We start from the raw sequence: 18,921 nt of genomic DNA, 5'->3' as shown, positions 1-18,921 counted from the left end.
ATTGACTTAACCATTTAGATAAATTTGTCCTTCAATTAGATCCATATTATTTATTGGACTTGTGCAGTTTGGCCATTAAATTCAATAAACAAAGGTACAGTCCATTGCAATTGTGTAGATTTAAAAAAAAAAAAAAAAAAAAAAAAAAAGAAGAAGAAGTCAACGCTAACTTTAATTTAATATCTAACTCAATACCACACCTATTACAAAATTTATACTATACTTAATTCTTAATTATCGAATTAATGAACCCTATCCCAATATTAAACCTGCAGTCCAATCTCCTTTAAGTTCTACGGAGTAACACCTATTTGTTCCCAAAATGGAGGCAAATTATTCCGTGGATCAGGGTTCATCTTGTAAGGTGGACCTAAGTTCAAAGATACACAATTTATAGATTAAATGTTCATAATTTATCTTTTAAAAATTTACAATTTGTAATGACCATGTATTGTATTCACAAATTCTCAAAACTTAAAAACACATTTTATAATCTAGATGTTCACAATTCAAATACTGACAGGGCGTTTGGTTTACTGTAATTTAGCTGTAGTTGAATTGCAATTCAGTGGATGTCTCAATTACATTGTTTGGTTGGAGGGAATTGCAATTCTCTCCTTTTGTTGAATTGCAATTCAATGGGGTGTTTGGTTGGCATGAATTGCATTAACATTGAATTGCAATTCAATGAAATGATAAACTACATTGTTTGGTTGGAGGGAATTGGAATTCCAATTCCCCCAATTCATTGAATTGCAATTCATATGTGCCCCCCCTATGAATTGCAATTCAATGAATTCATCCATACAATGAAAAGGGAAAATGAAAGAAATGACATATTTGCCCTTTGTATGTTATTATTAATATTACTAGTAATTGTCCCGTGCGATGCACGGATAAAACTTATACAATGTTAAGTAAGATTACTTTAATATTAACCTAGAGAATATTTTGTAAAGATATTGAATGTTGAAGTATATTAAAAAGTTTTATGTAAAGATACTAAATGCATTAACATAGAAAATAGTTCGCCGGAGCAGATTTGAAGCTGTTAAGTTTAAACTTTGTGTTCAAGTCAATTTTGTAGCCAATGGCTTAGGTAAATACATTTCGAATATTGTCTGGATTTTATTTACACAACTTTAAAATTATATATATATATATATATATATATATATATATATATATATATATATATATAAGCTTAATACACCAATTTAAACTAAAGAATCGTTATGTGGTTCTTATTTACAGATCTAGAAGACTGGATTCCCAGAATTGTTAGATCTGTATCTAACTAATAATGTTTAAAGTTTATGGCCATGAATAAATTTCTTCTTAAAGTCCATATTAAACTCATAGTACCTTCATATGAAATTGAATAACAGAGTTACTTTTTGCGAAAGGGTGCGGAACGGCAGAAAACAGATGCCGTTTCTGTTACGGATGTCGTTTCTTTTCATTAAACAAAACGACGTCATTTTGCTGCATAGTGCACAATCGATTATGCGATATAATTTGCCAAAATGGAGTACCAACGTTTTTCAAGCCAGAAATTAATCTTTGTTGTTTTTAAATTTTAAGCATAATACTAGAATAGTATTGGTGTAACTATAATGCTCAGAGGAGAATGCGTAACGGAAGCAAAACAGTATCGAAGATGGGAAAAATCAGAGAAAAGCCGAGAAATAGAACAGTTGGTGAGTTGCCGCTGTAGTGACATGGCACAGTAAACACGTAAGATGGTACACGTGGACTAAAGGGATTGGGTAGACCAAATAAGTCAGAAGACGCACTGCTGCCTAAAAATAATTTTCTGCCCCTCACCTGACCCCGCGTTGCAAACCTTCACTTTCTTCTCTGATTCGCATCCCGGAAAGCACCAAACCCCTCTCATCCTCCTCCTCTCGCCCACCGTCTCCCGCCCCCGTCCACGCTCACAATTGCCTCTCTATTATATATCTCTCCTCTCGGTTGATCTCTCACTTTCTCTATGCACAGTTTTGCGGTTCAAAAGCTCTTCGCCGATCGGATCGCCCAGTGAGGATTTCGATTTCCGACTGCAATCTCATCTTGTTCCGTATTTCAACTCCTCCGGATCCCTGCGTTCAATGCTGTTCTCAAGGTACTTCCCTCATTCTTTGATATATGATCATTACCTTTCACTCATTTCCTGATTTGGATCATTTGTATTTATTTATTTATTTATTTTTTGTAAATTCCTGGCATCTAAGCTGCAACTGCTACTCATATTTCAGATTGGAAGAGTATAATGGTGATTACTTTGATCTGAATTTCCTGCTAGGTTCCCTACTTTCTTCATTTTGTGATCAGTAATCTATCTATATTCAGTGTCAGTTGTAGTTGAAACCGGTGTATTTTTCGGCTTCATTTAGAAGTGCTTTGTTTTTAATAGATTATCTTGGTAATTGAGCATCATGATTGGTAGATTTTTTTCTTTTTAATTTATTTGGGCGCTCGCTGTTAATGCAACATCTTATGCAATCTAGACAACTGTGCCTGCTTTTGTTTTACCTATATGCTCTGCCACATATATAATTTGCTCTAGTCAGCTCAAATGTCTGGTATGCCTGCTTTCTGTAGAACATTTTTTTTTTTTTTTCTCGACACTGTATGATTACAAGTCTAGTAATACCCGGCAGGGAATCATATAAGTTTTCCTTTGGGAAAGCGATGGGTTGGAGCGGTTGGAGCCATGGTGGTCAGATTGGAATGGTTTGACTACTCCAATTGCACCACTCTCATTGGACCCTTACAACTCTCATGTACCCTAAATGAATAGTCTTCTCTGTTATGCTATTTCTTTCTTTTTATGTGGTTTTATTGTGACTGTTGACCCTTCTTCACCCAACCTTGATTTTGTTTTTGTCATTCTGAACTCATTTGACACCGTTTTTTGGGGTTTATTTTCAGAAACTTGATTGACTAAAGAGTATTAAGTTCCACAGACCTCTCCAGTCCTTTAGATCAATAGTTAAAAATTTATCTGAGCCACAACAATTAGGAAAGCAGACATCTTAGATCTTAAGGTTGCCTCGACCGTATTAGCAACAAAGAAAGATCAAAATACAGCGACCAGGTTCAGGGGGTGACTTACCCAAAAGCGGTGAGTTCAACCCTTTTCCTGTGGCACAAAGGGTGAATTCCTTCCATACTGTTCCAATGGATGATGATATTGAAGGATTAGGCCCTTACCAAGAGAGGCCTAGAACATTTCCAAATATGCGCAACAAATCACATGCACCATTGGTAAGTCTGGTGTTTCTACTACATGTCATTTTCCCATTTTTCTATACAGACTTAATAATTTCCCCAACTGTATCTTCATCTTGTTTCATCTAATCTATTCTGTTGGCTTATTTCTGGAGAAAGACTTTAACCTTATTTATTTTGTATAGGAGGGAGGCAGTTGCTTCTTATTTGTTAACGTCATTATTTACACAAATATTACACCCCAAAAAAAAAAGAAGAGATCCTTAGCACTTTAACTTTCATATAACCGTTAGAGAAAAATTTTCCTTTTATGGACTCCCTGTCCTGATCTCATTATGGCTTGTTTTCTTTGACTCAAGTGCTGAATCTGTTCTTTTATGCAGTTATTTCGTGCTCTAATGAGGATAAATGTTCGGGTCCTTTTAGTGCTTCTGCTCTTGTGCGCTGGAGCCATCTTTTACGTTGGTGCAAGCACCTCCCCAATCATTGTATTTGTGTTCTCGGTTTGCATTGCCAGTTTCTTCTTGTCAATTTATCTCACTAAGTGGGTGCTTTTAAAGGACGAGGGACCTCCAGAGATGTCCCAGGTAGTTTTATGATATGTTCTGATCTTTTGGTGGTGCTTTCATAGTTTATGATGTGTTTTTTTTTGATGAATAAACTATTGGGTTATTAATTATCACTAACTGAATGTATTAGGCAATGTCATCATGAACTTCTAGATTACGATTTTTTCTTGTGCATGAAATAGAGTATATAACATGGACCTGATAATAGTTATTTGGAATTGGACTAATATTTTTCTTTTTAAATATATGTTATGAATCAAATTGGTATTTCTCAATCTGGCATTGAAAATTTGAGTAAACTTCAGTTCTAGTGAAGTACTAGTTTATTTAAGTTGATAGATTCTCAGTGGTCTTGAACTCATCATTTAGTCTTCCAGATATCAGATGCAATACGTGATGGAGCTGAAGGCTTCTTTAGGACTCAGTATGGAACTATTTCAAAGATGGCATTATTGCTAGGATTGGCTATCCTTGGCATATATCTATTTCGAACGACAACTCCTCAACAAGAAGCTTCTGGTATAGGCAGGTAAGGTTGGATTCAATTCTGAATAATAACTTCGTTGCATGTTATATATTTAGTATGGTATAGTAACAGTTGTGCCCTGAAGCAGGTCAACATCTGCATATATTACTGTTATTGCCTTTCTTTTTGGGGCATTGTGCTCTGGCATTGCTGGTTATGTTGGCATGTGGGTGTCTGTACGTGCAAATGTTCGAGTCTCCAGTGCAGCAAGGCGTTCAGCAAGAGAGGCATTGCAGGTTTTTTTCCACTTCTAAATGTTACATCAACTAGAATAACAGTAAGATGGTTAATCTTACTTGACCTTCTTTATGTAGGTAGCTGTTCGTGCTGGTGGGTTTTCAGCCTTGGTAGTTGTTGGTATGGCTGTAATGGGTGTTGCTATCCTTTATGCAAGTTTTTATGTGTGGCTAGGGGTGGATTCCCCTGGTAGAATGAAGTCAGTGGATTGTAAGTTAATATCTACTTTTCTGATTTGTTTCCTGACTATAAGTTTTGCACTTTCCTTCTTTAGGTGGTATTAATTCTACTAACATTTTCATGTTGAATTCTAAATTTGTTGGTGTGCAGTGCCTTTACTTCTTGTTGGGTATGGTTTTGGAGCTTCATTCGTTGCCCTTTTTGCTCAGTTGGGTGGTGGAATATATACAAAAGCTGCTGATGTTGGTGCTGACCTTGTTGGAAAAGTAGAACAGGGAATTCCTGAAGATGATCCTCGTAACCCTGCTGTGATTGCTGATTTGGTACAAAACTTTTGATTTTTTTTTTTTAAACCTGTGATAGTAGATTTTTTATTTTTTATTTTTTATTTTACTTATGCTAGTACATTTGTGCTGAAGCTTCAGTTTTCTGGGGTTTTCTGATTTGTACATGATGTGCTCTGTCATTCCAGTGCAATTTAAGATTCACTTATCAGTTTTTGTTTATTGAAGATGTCCGCCTGTCTATTTCTAAGCATGTGCCAAATACTTTATCGTCGATAGCTGTATGGTTTTTATCCACCAAATTAGTTGATCTCTGAGTGAGTGGTGGCATGGAATATCCCTGGTTGTCTGGGGCTTTATTAGGGTCTGAAGATAAATTTGCATTAAACATAAATTCTAAAAACTTTATTTTATAGTCTGCCTTAGCAAAACGGTTAATGGTCTGTTACAATCAAATGTGTAGTTTTATGTTATTTGTTGCTACATATACACTGCATAAATAAATGAATGAAATCCTAGGAAAGTGATTCTGCTTAATTTAAACTCATTTGATCTAATTTTGTAGCAATGCCTGTGTCTCACGTATGTGATTTTGTTATACATTCATGGCTAATTCTATAATTTCTATATTGAAGGTTGGAGACAATGTTGGTGATTGTGCTGCTAGGGGTGCTGATCTTTTTGAAAGTATTGCGGCAGAAATTATCAGTGCAATGATACTTGGTGGAACTATGGCACAACGCTGTAAAATTGAAGGTGAGAATTCAGCTATAAATGGGGTACATCTCTGGATTTATTGCAACCATTGAAATCTCTATTTCTGTACTTCTGATTGCCTGATTGATTACATATTTGCTTTCTTGAATCGATTGTCAGGCTGATCCATGTATTACACACTTAATTGAAACTAGACTTTTCAATGTGCAAGGAGGCAATGTTTTATGTACCCCTAATGTGTAATAAAAATCTTTGGTATGCTTGCTCTGTAGAAATAGAACTTAAGCTGAATGTGAATGGATGAGGCAAAGACAAAACAAGTCATTAATATTTCTTTTTTGGAGAGGTTATTTTTTCACAAGGTGGAGTAGATGATTACATAGTCAACATATTTTTTTTTTGCTCGAATATATACACACACATTTCAACTTTACGATGTGTATTGGTTCCTTTTTTTCTTTCTTTCATTTATGGTTGAAGTCCTTTGTTTTTATCTTGTGACTACATACATATTTGATATGCATCTTCTGCTTATATTTTGTTAGAGGTTTGTTATGACATTACTCTTAATTCCGAGGTTTAATGCAATGGTAACTTATCAAATATTCTCTGTTCACTTTGACATGCAGATCCATCTGGATTCATTCTGTTTCCTCTTGTTGTTCACTCATTTGATCTGATTATCTCATCTTTTGGAATATTTTCGATTCGGACCAAACGTGAGTCTGGAGTAATTGGTGCTACAGAGGATCCTATGGAAATTCTTCAAAAGGGATATTCAGTTACCGTTGTTTTAGCTGTTTTGACATTTGGCTTGGTAATTACACATTCGCTCTTTCGACCTCACATACTGTTATTTTTGCTGTATTATATTTTATTGGGTATAGATGAGGGGATGGGGAAGTGGTGGAACTGGAGCTTAGTGCCTAGAAACGGGCTTGCTTAGCCCAGTAGCCCACAACTGACTAATCCCTGAACTCCATGTAGGTACTCTTATCTGATGATGGCTAATTTACTTTGCAGTCCACTCGGTGGTTGTTGTACACAGAACAAGCACCTTCTGCTTGGTTGAATTTTGCCCTTTGTGGTTTGGTTGGAATTATAACAGCATATATCTTTGTTTGGATCACTAAGTACTATACTGACTATAAACATGAACCTGTGCGCACCTTGGCTCTTGCTAGTTCCACTGGGCATGGAACTAACATAATTGCTGGTGTTAGTTTGGGTCTGGAATCTACAGCTCTACCAGTCCTTGTCATTAGTGTATCTATTGTCTCAGCTTTCTGGCTGGGTCGTACATCAGGACTGGTGGATGATACTGGAAACCCAACTGGTGGTTTGTTTGGGACAGCTGTAGCAACTATGGGAATGTTAAGTACAGCAGCATATGTTCTTACCATGGACATGTTTGGTCCAATAGCCGATAATGCTGGTGGAATAGTTGAGATGAGTCAACAGGTAATGCCTCAAAATCTGACTTGATGAAAGATGTTTAGATTCTTTTTATTATTACCAGTATTATTATTAAAAAAAAAAAACACAAATGCACTATCTACTGAATTGACTAGCATCATTGACAATATCCCTTGCAGCCAGAAAGTGTTCGTGAGATTACTGATGTTCTTGATGCGGTTGGCAACACTACTAAAGCAACAACCAAAGGATTTGCTATTGGATCTGCAGCCTTGGCATCTTTTCTTCTTTTCAGTGCTTATATGGATGAGGTTGCTGCACTTTCTAATGTACCTTTCAAGCAAGTAGGTTATTGTGCTAAAATTTTTACAAGCTTCTCTACTGGTGTCTCCCGTGTTTCTGTATATCTTTAATCTCTATGTGATATATATTTGGTGCTCAATAATTGAATATTGAATATGCAGGTTGATATAGCCATCCCTGAAGTGTTTGTTGGTGGATTATTGGGATCTATGCTTATTTTTCTATTCAGTGCATGGGCTTGTTCAGCAGTAGGTCGGACCGCTCAAGAAGTTGTAAATGAAGTCAGAAGACAATTTATTGAGAGGCCAGGAATAATGGTTTGTATTCTTCAACATTGAAATATTGTCTAATCTTGTACTGTTAATGTTTGGTATTGCATGCATTGTATGATGATTTTTTGTTTCTCTTCCGCTTCTTTGCTTGGTGAAGGACTACAAAGAGAAACCAGATTATGGTCGATGTGTATCTATTGTTGCTTCTGCATCTCTAAGGGAGATGATAAAACCTGGAGCCTTGGCTATTATATCACCTACAGTTATTGGTGAGTTCTTAGGTTTTAGTTGTTTTTTCCCATTTTGTTCCTTCCTAATTGTTGAATGCAGATGATGTTGTACAATGTTGCTTTCCTTTATTTATTTAATTCATGAATAGTATGAAGCACTTGATTTTAATGGGTGATAATGCATCTTTATGAGGTATTGGAGACATTTAATTGGTCTAAGTGTTCAATTGTTTCTTGTATCTATAGATATTTACAACTTCTATTTCCTCTATGGGGTACTTGGAAGTCATTTGATTGGTCAAAGTGTTCAAAACTTTAATTGTACCTTGGACCTATAAATTTTAACAAATTTTGTTTCCTCTATGGGGTACTGTTCAGGTTTTGTATTCCGCATATTGGGGTACTACACAGGGCAGCCCCTGCTTGGTGCAAAAGTTGTGGCTGCAATGTTGATGTTTGCAACAGTTTCTGGTATTCTCATGGCTCTTTTCCTGAACACTGCTGGTGGAGCCTGGGATAATGCAAAGAAGTACATAGAAACAGGTGCTCTTGGAGGCAAAGGGAGTGACTGCCACAAAGCAGCAATTACTGGTGATACGTGAGTTTCTTCTACGTTATATCTCTATGTGTGTTATTTTGATTCCAAACATAGCAGCATGTGCTGTAACTTCCTCTTATGGAACTCTGTAATAGAAGTAGTATTATTATCATTCTGACTTCTAAGGTATTGGATTCTTAACTTCTTCTCAGTGTTGGAGACCCTTTCAAGGACACTGCCGGACCTTCACTGCATGTACTCATCAAAATGCTTGCAACAATCACTCTGGTCATGGCTCCTATATTTCTGTGAGGGTAACTTACAATAGAATATCTTCAAGAGTACAGATTGATGTTGTTGGGAACTTTGTGTACATTGAATATGAACAGGACATCTTTGACGTAATTGAGGCCTGCTCTAATGAAAGCAGTTAATACCAATTTTCTCCAGCTTATTGGCTTTTCCTTCTGAGCTTTTGAGTAGTTGCACCATGTACAGCGGCCTGATCTCTGTGGTTTCAGTGGATTGTTATGAAGGTTTCATGACATTCCAGGAAATTTTTTGGTCAGGCTTCTACGACTTAAGTCGGAGATTAATAGACAGTTGCAGCAATAGGGTTGATGAGATTTTACCCATACTTTCTTTTACTATACTATTTTATAAGATTCGGCTGACAGTTGTACACTTTTAGCATCAATTCCATGAATGAAAATATTGAAAGTTAATTCTCTTTGCCTTAGTTTTGTGTGTTTGTATTGCATTTTATGTTTGTTTACAGATAGTATGTGTATGCCATTTGAGGTGGGGGGCTAATTTGTACTCCGTAACTAGTTCATATGGATATACTCTTTAGACTACAGTATACTCCGTATTTCACGAACCACAAAATAAAGTGGCGCGCGGATGGGCGCAAACACTATAAAATTGTTTGACTGTCATGTTTTAGGGAAGAAAATTACAGTTTTTTTAGTTAAATAGTGATTTTTTTTTTTTTTTTTATTTTGATAAAGAGCGTGAACAAAAAATATAATTTTGTTTGTGAAACTTGAATGTCATACACTGATACACATATTAAGCAAAGAATGTCAATTTTATTTTTGAGGCAAATGTCAAATATTTTGATTAGTAACGATTTGTAAATTTAATTTCTTAATGATGGTTGGTATTTTAGTTCAATATTCATTCATGAGTTTTGTCTTAAATTTTATATATACGTTAGTCCTCATGTCACTCCTACCTTTTTACTTGTTTTATAAACAAGAGATATTTTTACGCTTTCTATTTTGGCCATGTTTGGTAAAATAGTTGGCCTATCAACGAATTTTGGCTTGTTTGATCATTATTAGCTGTTTGACTTCGTTAAACAATCAATATTAGTGAATTAATTAGCTTTTGTAACAGCATTGCTCCAAAACACTAAAATTCGAAAAGCTACTCAAAGTAGCTTTTTAGATAAACTTTTTGAGAAAGTCATTTTGTATGTAATCAGTTATCAACTAACAACTAATTTATCAAACATTTTTCTACAATCAACTAATGTTATTAAATAGTCAAATCCACTAACTCAATCGGCTAACATCTATTTACCAAATACCTCTTTATATTTTCCTTCTCTCCACCAAAACAATAGAGATATGAATGGGTTCACTCAAGAATATAATCAAAGATGATACCCGGACCATGGTGAATGGTTGTAATATTATATAAACATGATGTTATACTTTATGTTTAATTGACACAACTTGTTTTATGTCATTATAATTAACTATAACTTATACTATACATGTATGATATATTACATTTTGAATATCATTATGCTTTTAGTTCACTTGATATAGTTTATTATGCATATAATTAAGTTTTAAATCATGACAGTGTGAGCATATATCCATTAATGTGTATCCAATTATCAACTTAGGCTTTTAGTTGAGATGGAGCACATGCTTCAATTTGGTATCAGAGCCAGACCAAAGGTCATGGGTTCGAATCTCAACGCCACTCATAAACGACTATTACGTGTGTTGGTTGGAATCCACCGTACACGTGAGGGGGCGTGTGAGCATATGGAGCACAGTACTATTTTTTTAAGTTCAATTTTTTTTTTCCCGGGTGAAATTTAAGTTTAAGTGTAATTTTATAATTAATGATGTAAGTTTAAGTGTATGCATCATAACATGTTATAACATAATACGGAGTACAATATTTTTAATAAATGTATTACAGAGTACATTTTATGTGAAACTTATTTGCATATATTCATCTCGTGCATCCCCCCATCTCTTGATGCTTATTAGGGACTTCATGTTGCCGGATTTAACAGTAAAACAGTGATGCACAAACATCTATAGCTACCCTAATTTCTAACGTAACGCCTACAAATTGAGAACTTTTCTATTTTGCCTTTTTGACTTTAAATAATTATTTGTTGCTGGAATAGTGGAAAAAGGTGACAATAATATAATCAATCTTTTGGAACAGATAAAAATACAACATGATCATATATATGCATTCAAATGATGTTTAGTCTAGTTTAGGCGCTCCTTTCTGTCCTTAAATCAAGCTTTACACACCAATATAAAGCCACTTTATACCAAACAAATAATAGCATGTGGCTTGACAAATAATGCGTGTATATATACTAAAAGATTTTGATGTCCTGAGTTTTATCATGTCAACAAAAAACAGTAGAAAAATAAAAAAAATTTCAGTCACTTGACTAAAATATCACTTAATTTCTCTCTTCAGTAAGAGACGCTAAAGTACAATAAGATATGTTATGTGTATTTTCCATTAGGGGGTAGGATTGTAGGAGAGTAACAGAATGTAACAATAATATAAATTAAATCTAAACCAAACACCTGCAAAGAAATGACAACTTGAAGTTTTTGAGGATGTTCTAGCAAAAAAATGCACCGGTATAGGTATGCTTTCAATTCATACGCAGAATAAAATTCGTCCATAACATGTAATTCGATAAGATTTCAGCATCAAATGTTGATTGAATGTCAATTCAAGCCCAACAAAATGTATAGTATTGGAGATAACTGAAAGCAGCGTGCTGTTCCCCCAACCAAAAGAAAAGGGAAAATTAAATTAAATGAGGTGTGAAAATGGATGGTAGTAGAGATGAGAAGACATGAAATGATCCTTTTTGAGAACAGAACACAATAGAAATGGAAAGTTTGGCCCCCACTTTAGATGGCACAAGCTCTTCCACCATGTGAACCATAGATTTGAGCCGTCCCAGTGGCCAGTGGCATCTCCACACAGTATAGTATTTTTTTTTTTTTTTTTCAAAAGTATCCCTCCAGCTGATAGCCAAAAGACTATGGCCAGTGGCATCTCCACACAATATAATATTTTTCTTTTTGGTTACCCAAAGGTATCCTTCCAGACTATCAACACACTAAGTGGTAAGGGACTGCTCAAATGGTTTGCTCCATTCACATGGGTAGGAATCGAACCCCCAATTCTCATGCTTAAGGGACGAGGTGTTAAACCACCACGCCAACCATGTTGATTCCACACAGTATAGTATGAGTAAGTCCCCACCACCACTACCCAGTGGCTCTCATAATTCCCCCTTCCCGGCGTGCCCTCTCTCACTTTCCAACATCACCACATGCCCCTCACCCACTACTTCCCATCATTATTCTTACTTATGTACACATTTCTCTTCACTTGTCTATTCCTTCCTAACACCCCCCATTCAATTCATTGCATTGCATATAAATCCAAATAAATCTCAAGATGCCTATCTACTTCATTATTTAGTTTTCTTGTCCCTCGCCACATAATTTTATTAGTTGACTAATTTAAAAAAGAATGGATAGTATGATAATCAAGGTGTAAGCCGAGTTCGACCGTTATGGATGACCCTGCTATATCTAGGTCATATATACTGTTACGTGGGTACCTGTTCACATATTTTTAGAGAACAAACATGTAAATCATTGAGTCATGTTCTTCTATTTACCTCTTCCACTAAGACTCTAGGTTAAGGACGAATAGAAACTCGTAGGATTATGATGTAATATTTTAATTTAGTTTCCGGGTCGTTTATTTAAACAAGAAGTTTATAATTTGTATTTCATATTTTGTACAACTATGTTAGTAAATGTAAGTGTTATATTGTGATTGATCTTTTGTACAAGTTTAAAGATGAACTTGTAATGGATGTCTGGGTAGTAGGATGAGCTTGATTTAAAAAAAAAAAAAAATTAAAAAAAAAAACATTGTTGATAAGGAAATATATAATTTATAATTAATGTATAAATTATTATAAATAAAGTGTGAATTCCATCATTTCGATTTTTTAAAAAATACTACTTTAATGTTATACCTATGCAAAAGTTTAGATATTTTATGATTAAAATGGATGGTGGCGGAGAAGTAAATAAAAGAATGAAAAAAGTTTGGAAGAAGAATGAAAAAAGTAGAGAAAATGTACCTTGATATATATTAGACAAATTGTATTTGATTAGATAAGCATGGGCCAGGGACTAGAGATTAGACGTGAGAAAAGAATGATGTTTAATTTGTTGTACATATATATTGAGTTATGCATATATCGTGCACACCCACCCACACCTACCCAAAAATTTATATCGTGCACCACGACGCACAGAGTAATGTGCGCCCAGGCACAAAACATCTATCCATTAAAGTTCCAACATCAATTTTATCCATGGCGGTCGTTACCGGCCGCTGTCTACCAGAGAAGATGAACCTAATTAGTCACTCCGCTTAGGAAGGAGACCAGTTGGTTGCCTTCCTTCTCTGGTAGATGGCGATTGGTGACGGTTAGGCCATCGTCGGAGATGGATAAAATTTATGTTGGAACTCTAATGACTTGTAATAGCAAGTCATTTACCAATTTTTAGACTTCATTGCTTCAATATAACATGTTAAAGGTTATAATTGCACTTTTTTAAAATTTAGGGACTAATTGACTTTTCAGGTAAAGCTTAAGGGCTTATTTGACCATTTTCTCATATAACAAGTTATTTTAATTATTTTTTTATTATGTACAAATAGTAACACTTAACAAAGCAACAAACTAAAAACTTAGAACAAAAAAAAAAAGACACACATACGCACACAGAGTAAAGGTTGGGTGGCGGGGGCCCCTAGCCCGCGGGCCAGCAAAACCTAGGCCCGTCAAAGAGCGGGTTTTTTTGTCCTCCCGCCCGCTCCTTCTATTCGTTTTGACAGCTCTAACCAAAAAACACCTAATTCATCATCTCTTAACAGTTGAGAGATAGATGCAAGGAGATTACATTCACACACCTCTGCTATGGGTAATAGCTTCTTATGACAAAAGGTGGAATCGCCCAACTTTCACATACCTCTGTTACAGGTAATAATTTCTCAACTACTCAATTTAATGTGATTGTTTATAACTTTAATTAGGAAATCACAACTTATCTTCATCTTTTTTTGTCTAGAATATATTATATATACAGACACAGTTCATTACCTAGGAATTTTTCCTACCACAACAATAAAGAAAACATTCAAAATTATTTTGGCCGGCCAAAACCGATTCTTGACCCTTAAAATCTTGTCAACTCGATTAAACATTGGTAAACTTTTGATGGTTATATAAAGCAGCAGGGCAGGCCGGGAAATATTGAAAACCAAACGTCCACACGCTAGCTACATAGTACATAGTAGTCCAAGAGAAGAGCTAGCGCGGTAGGTAGAAGAAGGTTGGAGATCGATCGAGTAAAGTGTATGGAGAAGAGCAGATCATTCCCACAATACTCCGCCGACTTTGGGTTCCAAGACCGCTCTAACACCTACAATTTCAACGGCCCCAGCACCAAAGGAGACGGCTTCGCCCCCTCCAACCATCCCGAGATGAAGAGGAAGAAGAGAATTGCGTCTTATAACACCTTCACTACTGAAGGTAAAGTTAAGTCCACTGTTAGAGAAAGCTTCAAGTGGATCAAGACCAAACTCAACGATATTCGTTATGGCCTCTAGCTAGTCACCCTTAATCTCTCTCTCTCTCTCTATATATATAAATGTAATGTTTTTCTTCTCGATCTTCTTCTTTTTTTCCTAATTAAGCTAAGGTTTCATTCCCTTCGATCCTCATCGTATATTGTTTTTGTTTTTGATGATCGTATGAAACGAGAGACTGCGTCGGTGAATTTTACCTCATAGGGGTGTTTGGATATATCTACTGATGATGATCATTTTGAGTGGTTTAATTTGTGTTTCAACTCTTTTAATTTTGTTCCCAATGAATTGTAAGATACAATAATCAATCTTATCATTCAAGTAGATTTGGTTCGGATCTTCGTTAACATCTTGAATTGTGAATGAATAGTAAATGTTGATTGAATTTGTTAGCATCACACTTAACTAATCTTCACATATATTAATTAAAGTCAGTGTAAAATAGTGAATATTGAGATCGATCTTTAACTAAAGTATAAATTATTAATGCATTTAAAATTTTCACCCAAACAAGTAAAGGTATAGTTAAAGTGATGAATCACTCTAATTTCATCTTGAAAAGGTAATTAAGGGTCCAGTTAGAGTGATGGATCACTCCCATCTCATTACACCACTCTAATCATTCAAATTTCATTACTTTTTCATAATGTGTCTTAAAATAAATAATTATCTTTGTAGGTTTGAGAACATTTTTGTCACAAAATAAATAATTATCTTCTTTGGTAGATAAGAAAAGAATCATATTCTTCTTCAATCGGATATATTATTGCATCAAGAAAATCATTACATGATGACCAATATTTATACTTCTTGAACTAATAAAGCTGGTTCAGAAAAGGATGTTGCATTAGCTGTTGTTTTGTTCTTGTAACCATTGCTTGTGATGTTCTATATTCCAGCTTGATTATAATCAAAGGAAGAAAATATAACACAATATACTCGCACTAAACATCGATGATTCGTAGTGCAAATCACACGACTGCATGTCTGTATCGATAGTATTTTACTATTTTTTATCGTTCTTTTTGGTACACCAGGAAAGCAATAAAGTGTGAAGTCATTGGTAAGATTTTCGATCTCCGTGGCGTGGCATCCACTAAGAATATGTTTCTATTCCATCAGTAAGAATATAATGCTACAAAATAAAGCAATATATGTGAACAAGAATCAAGCAATCAGGCAACAAGATTATGACACTGTCGAAATGCTGTTTAGTCCTCAAGAGCATATGAGCTAAGCAGGTTTTTGTGATCCATATTCCTGAATTCTCTGGTTGAGACAGACCTCTGCACATGACTCAACCTGTACGAGTGGTTACCTCGGTACATGTGTGTCGTGTTTTTACCATTCGGGATTGGGGGGCGATTCTTGATGTTCTTGGCAGCGTTAGGGTGGGCTCCACTTCTCGGGGAGCTTCTGCGGTTTTTCATGACAGGTGAAGGTATAGGCGGAGGAGGCCTGTCGTCCTTCCATGTCGGTTTAGAATTCGATGATGTGCTTGTTGTGGTACTGGAGCTTCCAGGTTCCTGGGTGAACACTGTTGAATCTGTATACTTACCACCTGCAGCCTCCTGGAACCAGAAACCAAATCTTAGTATATTTAATGTAGTGTTTTTTCATAGGGTGACTGATTGTTTAATGTTGTACCTCGTTGGAACCGCCAGAATCTCCTTTCGAGCTGCGCTCCTTTTGGGATTGAGACCTCTGCCGAGACGCCTTCTGCCTGCAACAACATCAGACAGACATCTGTTAAGTCCTCGTTGTAAATCCAAATTTCGGTTACTAGAAATTGAAGCATGTGCTCCATCTCAATTAAAAGCTTAAGCTGATAGTTGGATTGCACATTAATAGTTATATGCTCAACATGCCCCCTCACGTGTGCGGTGGGTTCCAAGCAACACGTGGACCGTAGTCGCTGCATGTGTTGGCTCTGATACCAAATTGAAGCATGTGCTCCATCTCAACTAAAAGCTTAAGCTGATAGTTGGATTGCACTTTAATGGTTATATGCTCAACACTAAAAACACATAAGTTTATTTCCATAAGTTGCCTTTTATTAATTGATATTCTGTATGACTAACCTTCTTCTCTCATACTTAAACTCTGCCTCTGGATGTTCTTTGCAGATTACTGGTAACTCTGAAAGGTCACACGCTAAGGGGCTTGTGTGAAAAAACTGCAACCATAATGTTACTTTACTGGATGATTCAAAAGTAGGAAAGGGTATATATGCATGATTGTATAAGTGTGTGTGTATATATATAAACGCTTGCCTGATTTTTGAGAGCGGAAGCTGCAGTGCCACGATGTGCTGGATCGAGGGCGAGAAGAACACAGAGAAGGCCCAAAGAAGAAGCGGGGAAGTGTCTGAAAGCATCTGTCATGTTAGACTTGTAGGCATATGGTGGCCTGAAGGTTGTCAAAATCCTTGTTGCCCAGTAATCATTTGAAGGCGTGCCACATAGCTTGAAAATCTTGTGGAGTTGCTCAACCTGCAGATTCGATTCTTTCAGCGAGGAATGCAAAGACCGACCAAACATGTGAGACAAAACATTCTAAGTTACCTCTGTCCTGCCGGGCATAATAGGCCTCCCAGCGAACATTTCAGCCATTAGGCAGCCTGCACTCCAGAGATCAATGCCCGCTCCATATTCAGTAGCACCAAGCAGCAGTTCGGGGGCTCTATACCACAGTGTCACAACTCGGTTGGTAAGAGGGCGGGGTTTTGCAGGATTAAAGAAGTTTGCTAGCCCGAAATCTGCAATTTTTAGCATCCCGTCTTTATCAATCAGTAGATTGGATCCCTTGATGTCTCGGTGCAGAATGCCCCTCTCGTGGCAATGCTGCAGCCCACATAGCAGCTGAAACATGTAACATTTCACCTGAATGGCTCCATGCACGAAACAAAACGATAGCTTTCAGAATCCTAAATGAAAATCCAATTGATATCTGGAAACAAGGATTGGTGTTTGTTTCTAACCTGTGGTTCAGTTAGCCTCCCATCGGGTCGAGATATAATGCTGGATAAATCGCACTGCGCATATTCAAACACAAGGTAGAGACTAAACTGCATTCTTGAAGTGGCCAGCCCTTCGAGCTTTATGATATTGGGATGATCCAGTTTCTGTAGTATCAAGATCTCTCGCGCCATAAATTTTATGCTTTCAGGTTCTGATGTGTCAAACCGAACTTTCTTTAGAGCCACGATCTTTCCTGTCCTCCTATCTCGAGCTTTATACACATTGCTATAAGTCCCGGAACCTATCTAAAAATTCCAACGCTCTTGTATCAAAGTCCAAGTTCAAGAAACGCCTAAACCATATATACTTGATAAGAAGGAAAAAATAGAGAAAGAAGCACAAACAATTAAACAAACCTTGTCTATTTTGTCAAAAGAATCTGCACTTTTTGGAACCAAACCTGCAAGAACCTCTCTGGGAATATTATCAACTAGCCATTTTGGCCACCCGTCGACTAGCTCTTCTTCCCTAGCAATTGGCCTCGAGTTTGCTACACCAATGCTCCCATTCTTCGGGTTCTCTCCCTCAACCTCAACCCCAACCCCGACCAACTTCCTTTCTCCACCCGCACCTCTGCTTCCAGCGCTGCTCCTTCGGCTGCTGACATAATTATCGACAATCCTAGTCCTTGGCTCGGGCCTCGAAGGGCCAGCCCCCCTTAATTCCTCGCTGAAATGCCTCTGTCCAGTTGATCTCCTGGCAGTCGCATATCCGTTCTGCAGCTTCAGTTTCTCCAAGCCTTGAGGTGGTGATGAAGTCTTTGAAGGCTTGGCTTGAACACACCCCATAGCTTGTCCAAGAAGTGCCCCTATTTTCCAATGATCCAAGTTCTTGAATAACAGGAGTCTTAATGATTAAATTCTGACAGTTCAGAAAGGACCAATACAACTTTTTTCTTTTAATCAAGAGCAAGAAGAAAGAAAAGAAAAAGCAGACATGTGGACTAAAGAAAGCAATGACTTCAAACTGCAGGCTAAAGTGTTAGGGGACACAAAGAATTGGTAAGAGGCTGACAAAGGAAGACGGCAGGCCGGCCGGCTTTTAGGAACAAAAAACTGCATATTCTTCTTCTGATACTTGATCACCTCTTTAGTTTTTAGCTCCACCCTTCATCATGAGTTACAGGTTTGAACATTTTATTAATGAGCTTTTTTGACAGATCCCATGAATTTCATACATTTCAGTGTCAGAAAAATCCCCACATTCTTCTTCACCTGTCTTTATCAGCAGATCAAATTCTGGATAAAAAAAAGTTGGCATTTTTGTCACAAACTGAATGTCCTTTCTACTGCTTGAAAGTCAAATTTAACAGCAAATTGATTAATCTTAACTTTTATTGATTATATGCCAGCTATCTTATTGGCAAGCTCAATGATTGTTGACAAATTTTACTAAGGTTATAGTGACAGCAATATGATGGCATATGAT

The 18,921-nt window shown here is 36.5% G+C and overlaps 2 protein-coding genes and 1 long non-coding RNA gene across 6 annotated transcripts; 2 read left to right on the top strand and 1 right to left on the bottom strand.

Moving 5' to 3' along the window:
• The first annotated feature begins 1,821 nt into the window (after positions 1-1,821).
• Positions 1,822-9,245, top strand: LOC109170124 (pyrophosphate-energized membrane proton pump 3). Of its 3 annotated transcripts, XM_019319091.1 has the most exons (16): positions 1,827-2,125; positions 2,259-2,275; positions 2,935-3,270; positions 3,618-3,821; positions 4,181-4,332; positions 4,418-4,565; positions 4,644-4,776; positions 4,897-5,069; positions 5,666-5,786; positions 6,377-6,564; positions 6,771-7,208; positions 7,343-7,507; positions 7,628-7,783; positions 7,896-8,007; positions 8,347-8,566; positions 8,719-9,245. In XM_019319091.1, the coding sequence occupies exons 3-16, from the start codon at positions 3,184-3,186 to the stop codon at positions 8,816-8,818; spliced, it is 2,397 nt and encodes a 798-aa protein (XP_019174636.1). In that variant the 5' UTR covers positions 1,827-2,125; positions 2,259-2,275; positions 2,935-3,183; the 3' UTR covers positions 8,819-9,245. The 3 variants fall into 3 exon arrangements, with proteins under 3 accessions (XP_019174635.1, XP_019174636.1, XP_019174637.1); XM_019319090.1 differs by lacking the exon at positions 2,259-2,275 and having other exon boundaries at positions 1,822-2,125; XM_019319092.1 differs by lacking the exons at positions 2,259-2,275; positions 2,935-3,270.
• LOC109170125 (probable serine/threonine-protein kinase At1g54610) lies at positions 3,942-18,782 on the bottom strand. Of its 2 annotated transcripts, none has more exons than XM_019319094.1 (7): positions 17,850-18,782; positions 17,454-17,738; positions 17,038-17,355; positions 16,747-16,965; positions 16,555-16,649; positions 16,102-16,196; positions 3,942-3,952 (listed from the first exon to the last, which is right to left on the bottom strand). In XM_019319094.1, the coding sequence occupies exons 1-6, from the start codon at positions 18,279-18,281 to the stop codon at positions 16,109-16,111; spliced, it is 1,437 nt and encodes a 478-aa protein (XP_019174639.1). In that variant the 5' UTR covers positions 18,282-18,782; the 3' UTR covers positions 3,942-3,952; positions 16,102-16,108. The 2 variants fall into 2 exon arrangements, with proteins under 2 accessions (XP_019174639.1, XP_019174638.1); XM_019319093.1 differs by lacking the exon at positions 3,942-3,952 and adding an exon at positions 15,432-16,044 and having other exon boundaries at positions 16,121-16,196.
• LOC109170130 lies at positions 16,133-16,857 on the top strand. The gene is made up of 3 exons (XR_002052356.1): positions 16,133-16,221; positions 16,600-16,696; positions 16,773-16,857. It is a non-coding gene; the product is annotated as an uncharacterized LOC109170130 (long non-coding RNA).
• Positions 18,783-18,921: the final 139 nt, after the last annotated feature.

This window comes from Ipomoea nil, unplaced genomic scaffold (genome assembly GCF_001879475.1).
Source record: "Ipomoea nil cultivar Tokyo-kokei standard unplaced genomic scaffold, Asagao_1.1 scaffold3321, whole genome shotgun sequence".
Lineage (NCBI taxonomy): Eukaryota > Viridiplantae > Streptophyta > Magnoliopsida > Solanales > Convolvulaceae > Ipomoea > Ipomoea nil.
This window is presented reverse-complemented; position numbering and strand designations above follow the sequence as displayed.

What these genes read in the sequence shown, in the direction of transcription:
- LOC109170124 (XM_019319090.1), top strand. Translation starts at nt 3,184, where the DNA reads ATGGATGATGATATTGAAGGATTAGGCCCTTACCAAGAGAGGCCTAGA. An exon ending in TTGAGAGGCCAGGAATAATG is followed by an intron (nt 7,784 to 7,895) that starts GTTTGTATTCTT and finishes TGCTTGGTGAAG; the next exon opens with GACTACAAAGAGAAACCAGA. An exon ending in TATATCACCTACAGTTATTG is followed by an intron (nt 8,008 to 8,346) that starts GTGAGTTCTTAG and finishes GGTACTGTTCAG; the next exon opens with GTTTTGTATTCCGCATATTG.
- LOC109170125 (XM_019319093.1), bottom strand. Translation starts at nt 18,281, where the DNA reads ATGGGGTGTGTTCAAGCCAAGCCTTCAAAGACTTCATCACCACCTCAA. An exon ending in TTTAAGTATGAGAGAAGAAG is followed by an intron (nt 16,197 to 16,554) that starts GTTAGTCATACA and finishes ATGTTGTTGCAG; the next exon opens with GCAGAAGGCGTCTCGGCAGA. An exon ending in ATTCTGGCGGTTCCAACGAG is followed by an intron (nt 16,045 to 16,120) that starts GTACAACATTAA and finishes TTCTGGTTCCAG; the next exon opens with GAGGCTGCAGGTGGTAAGTA.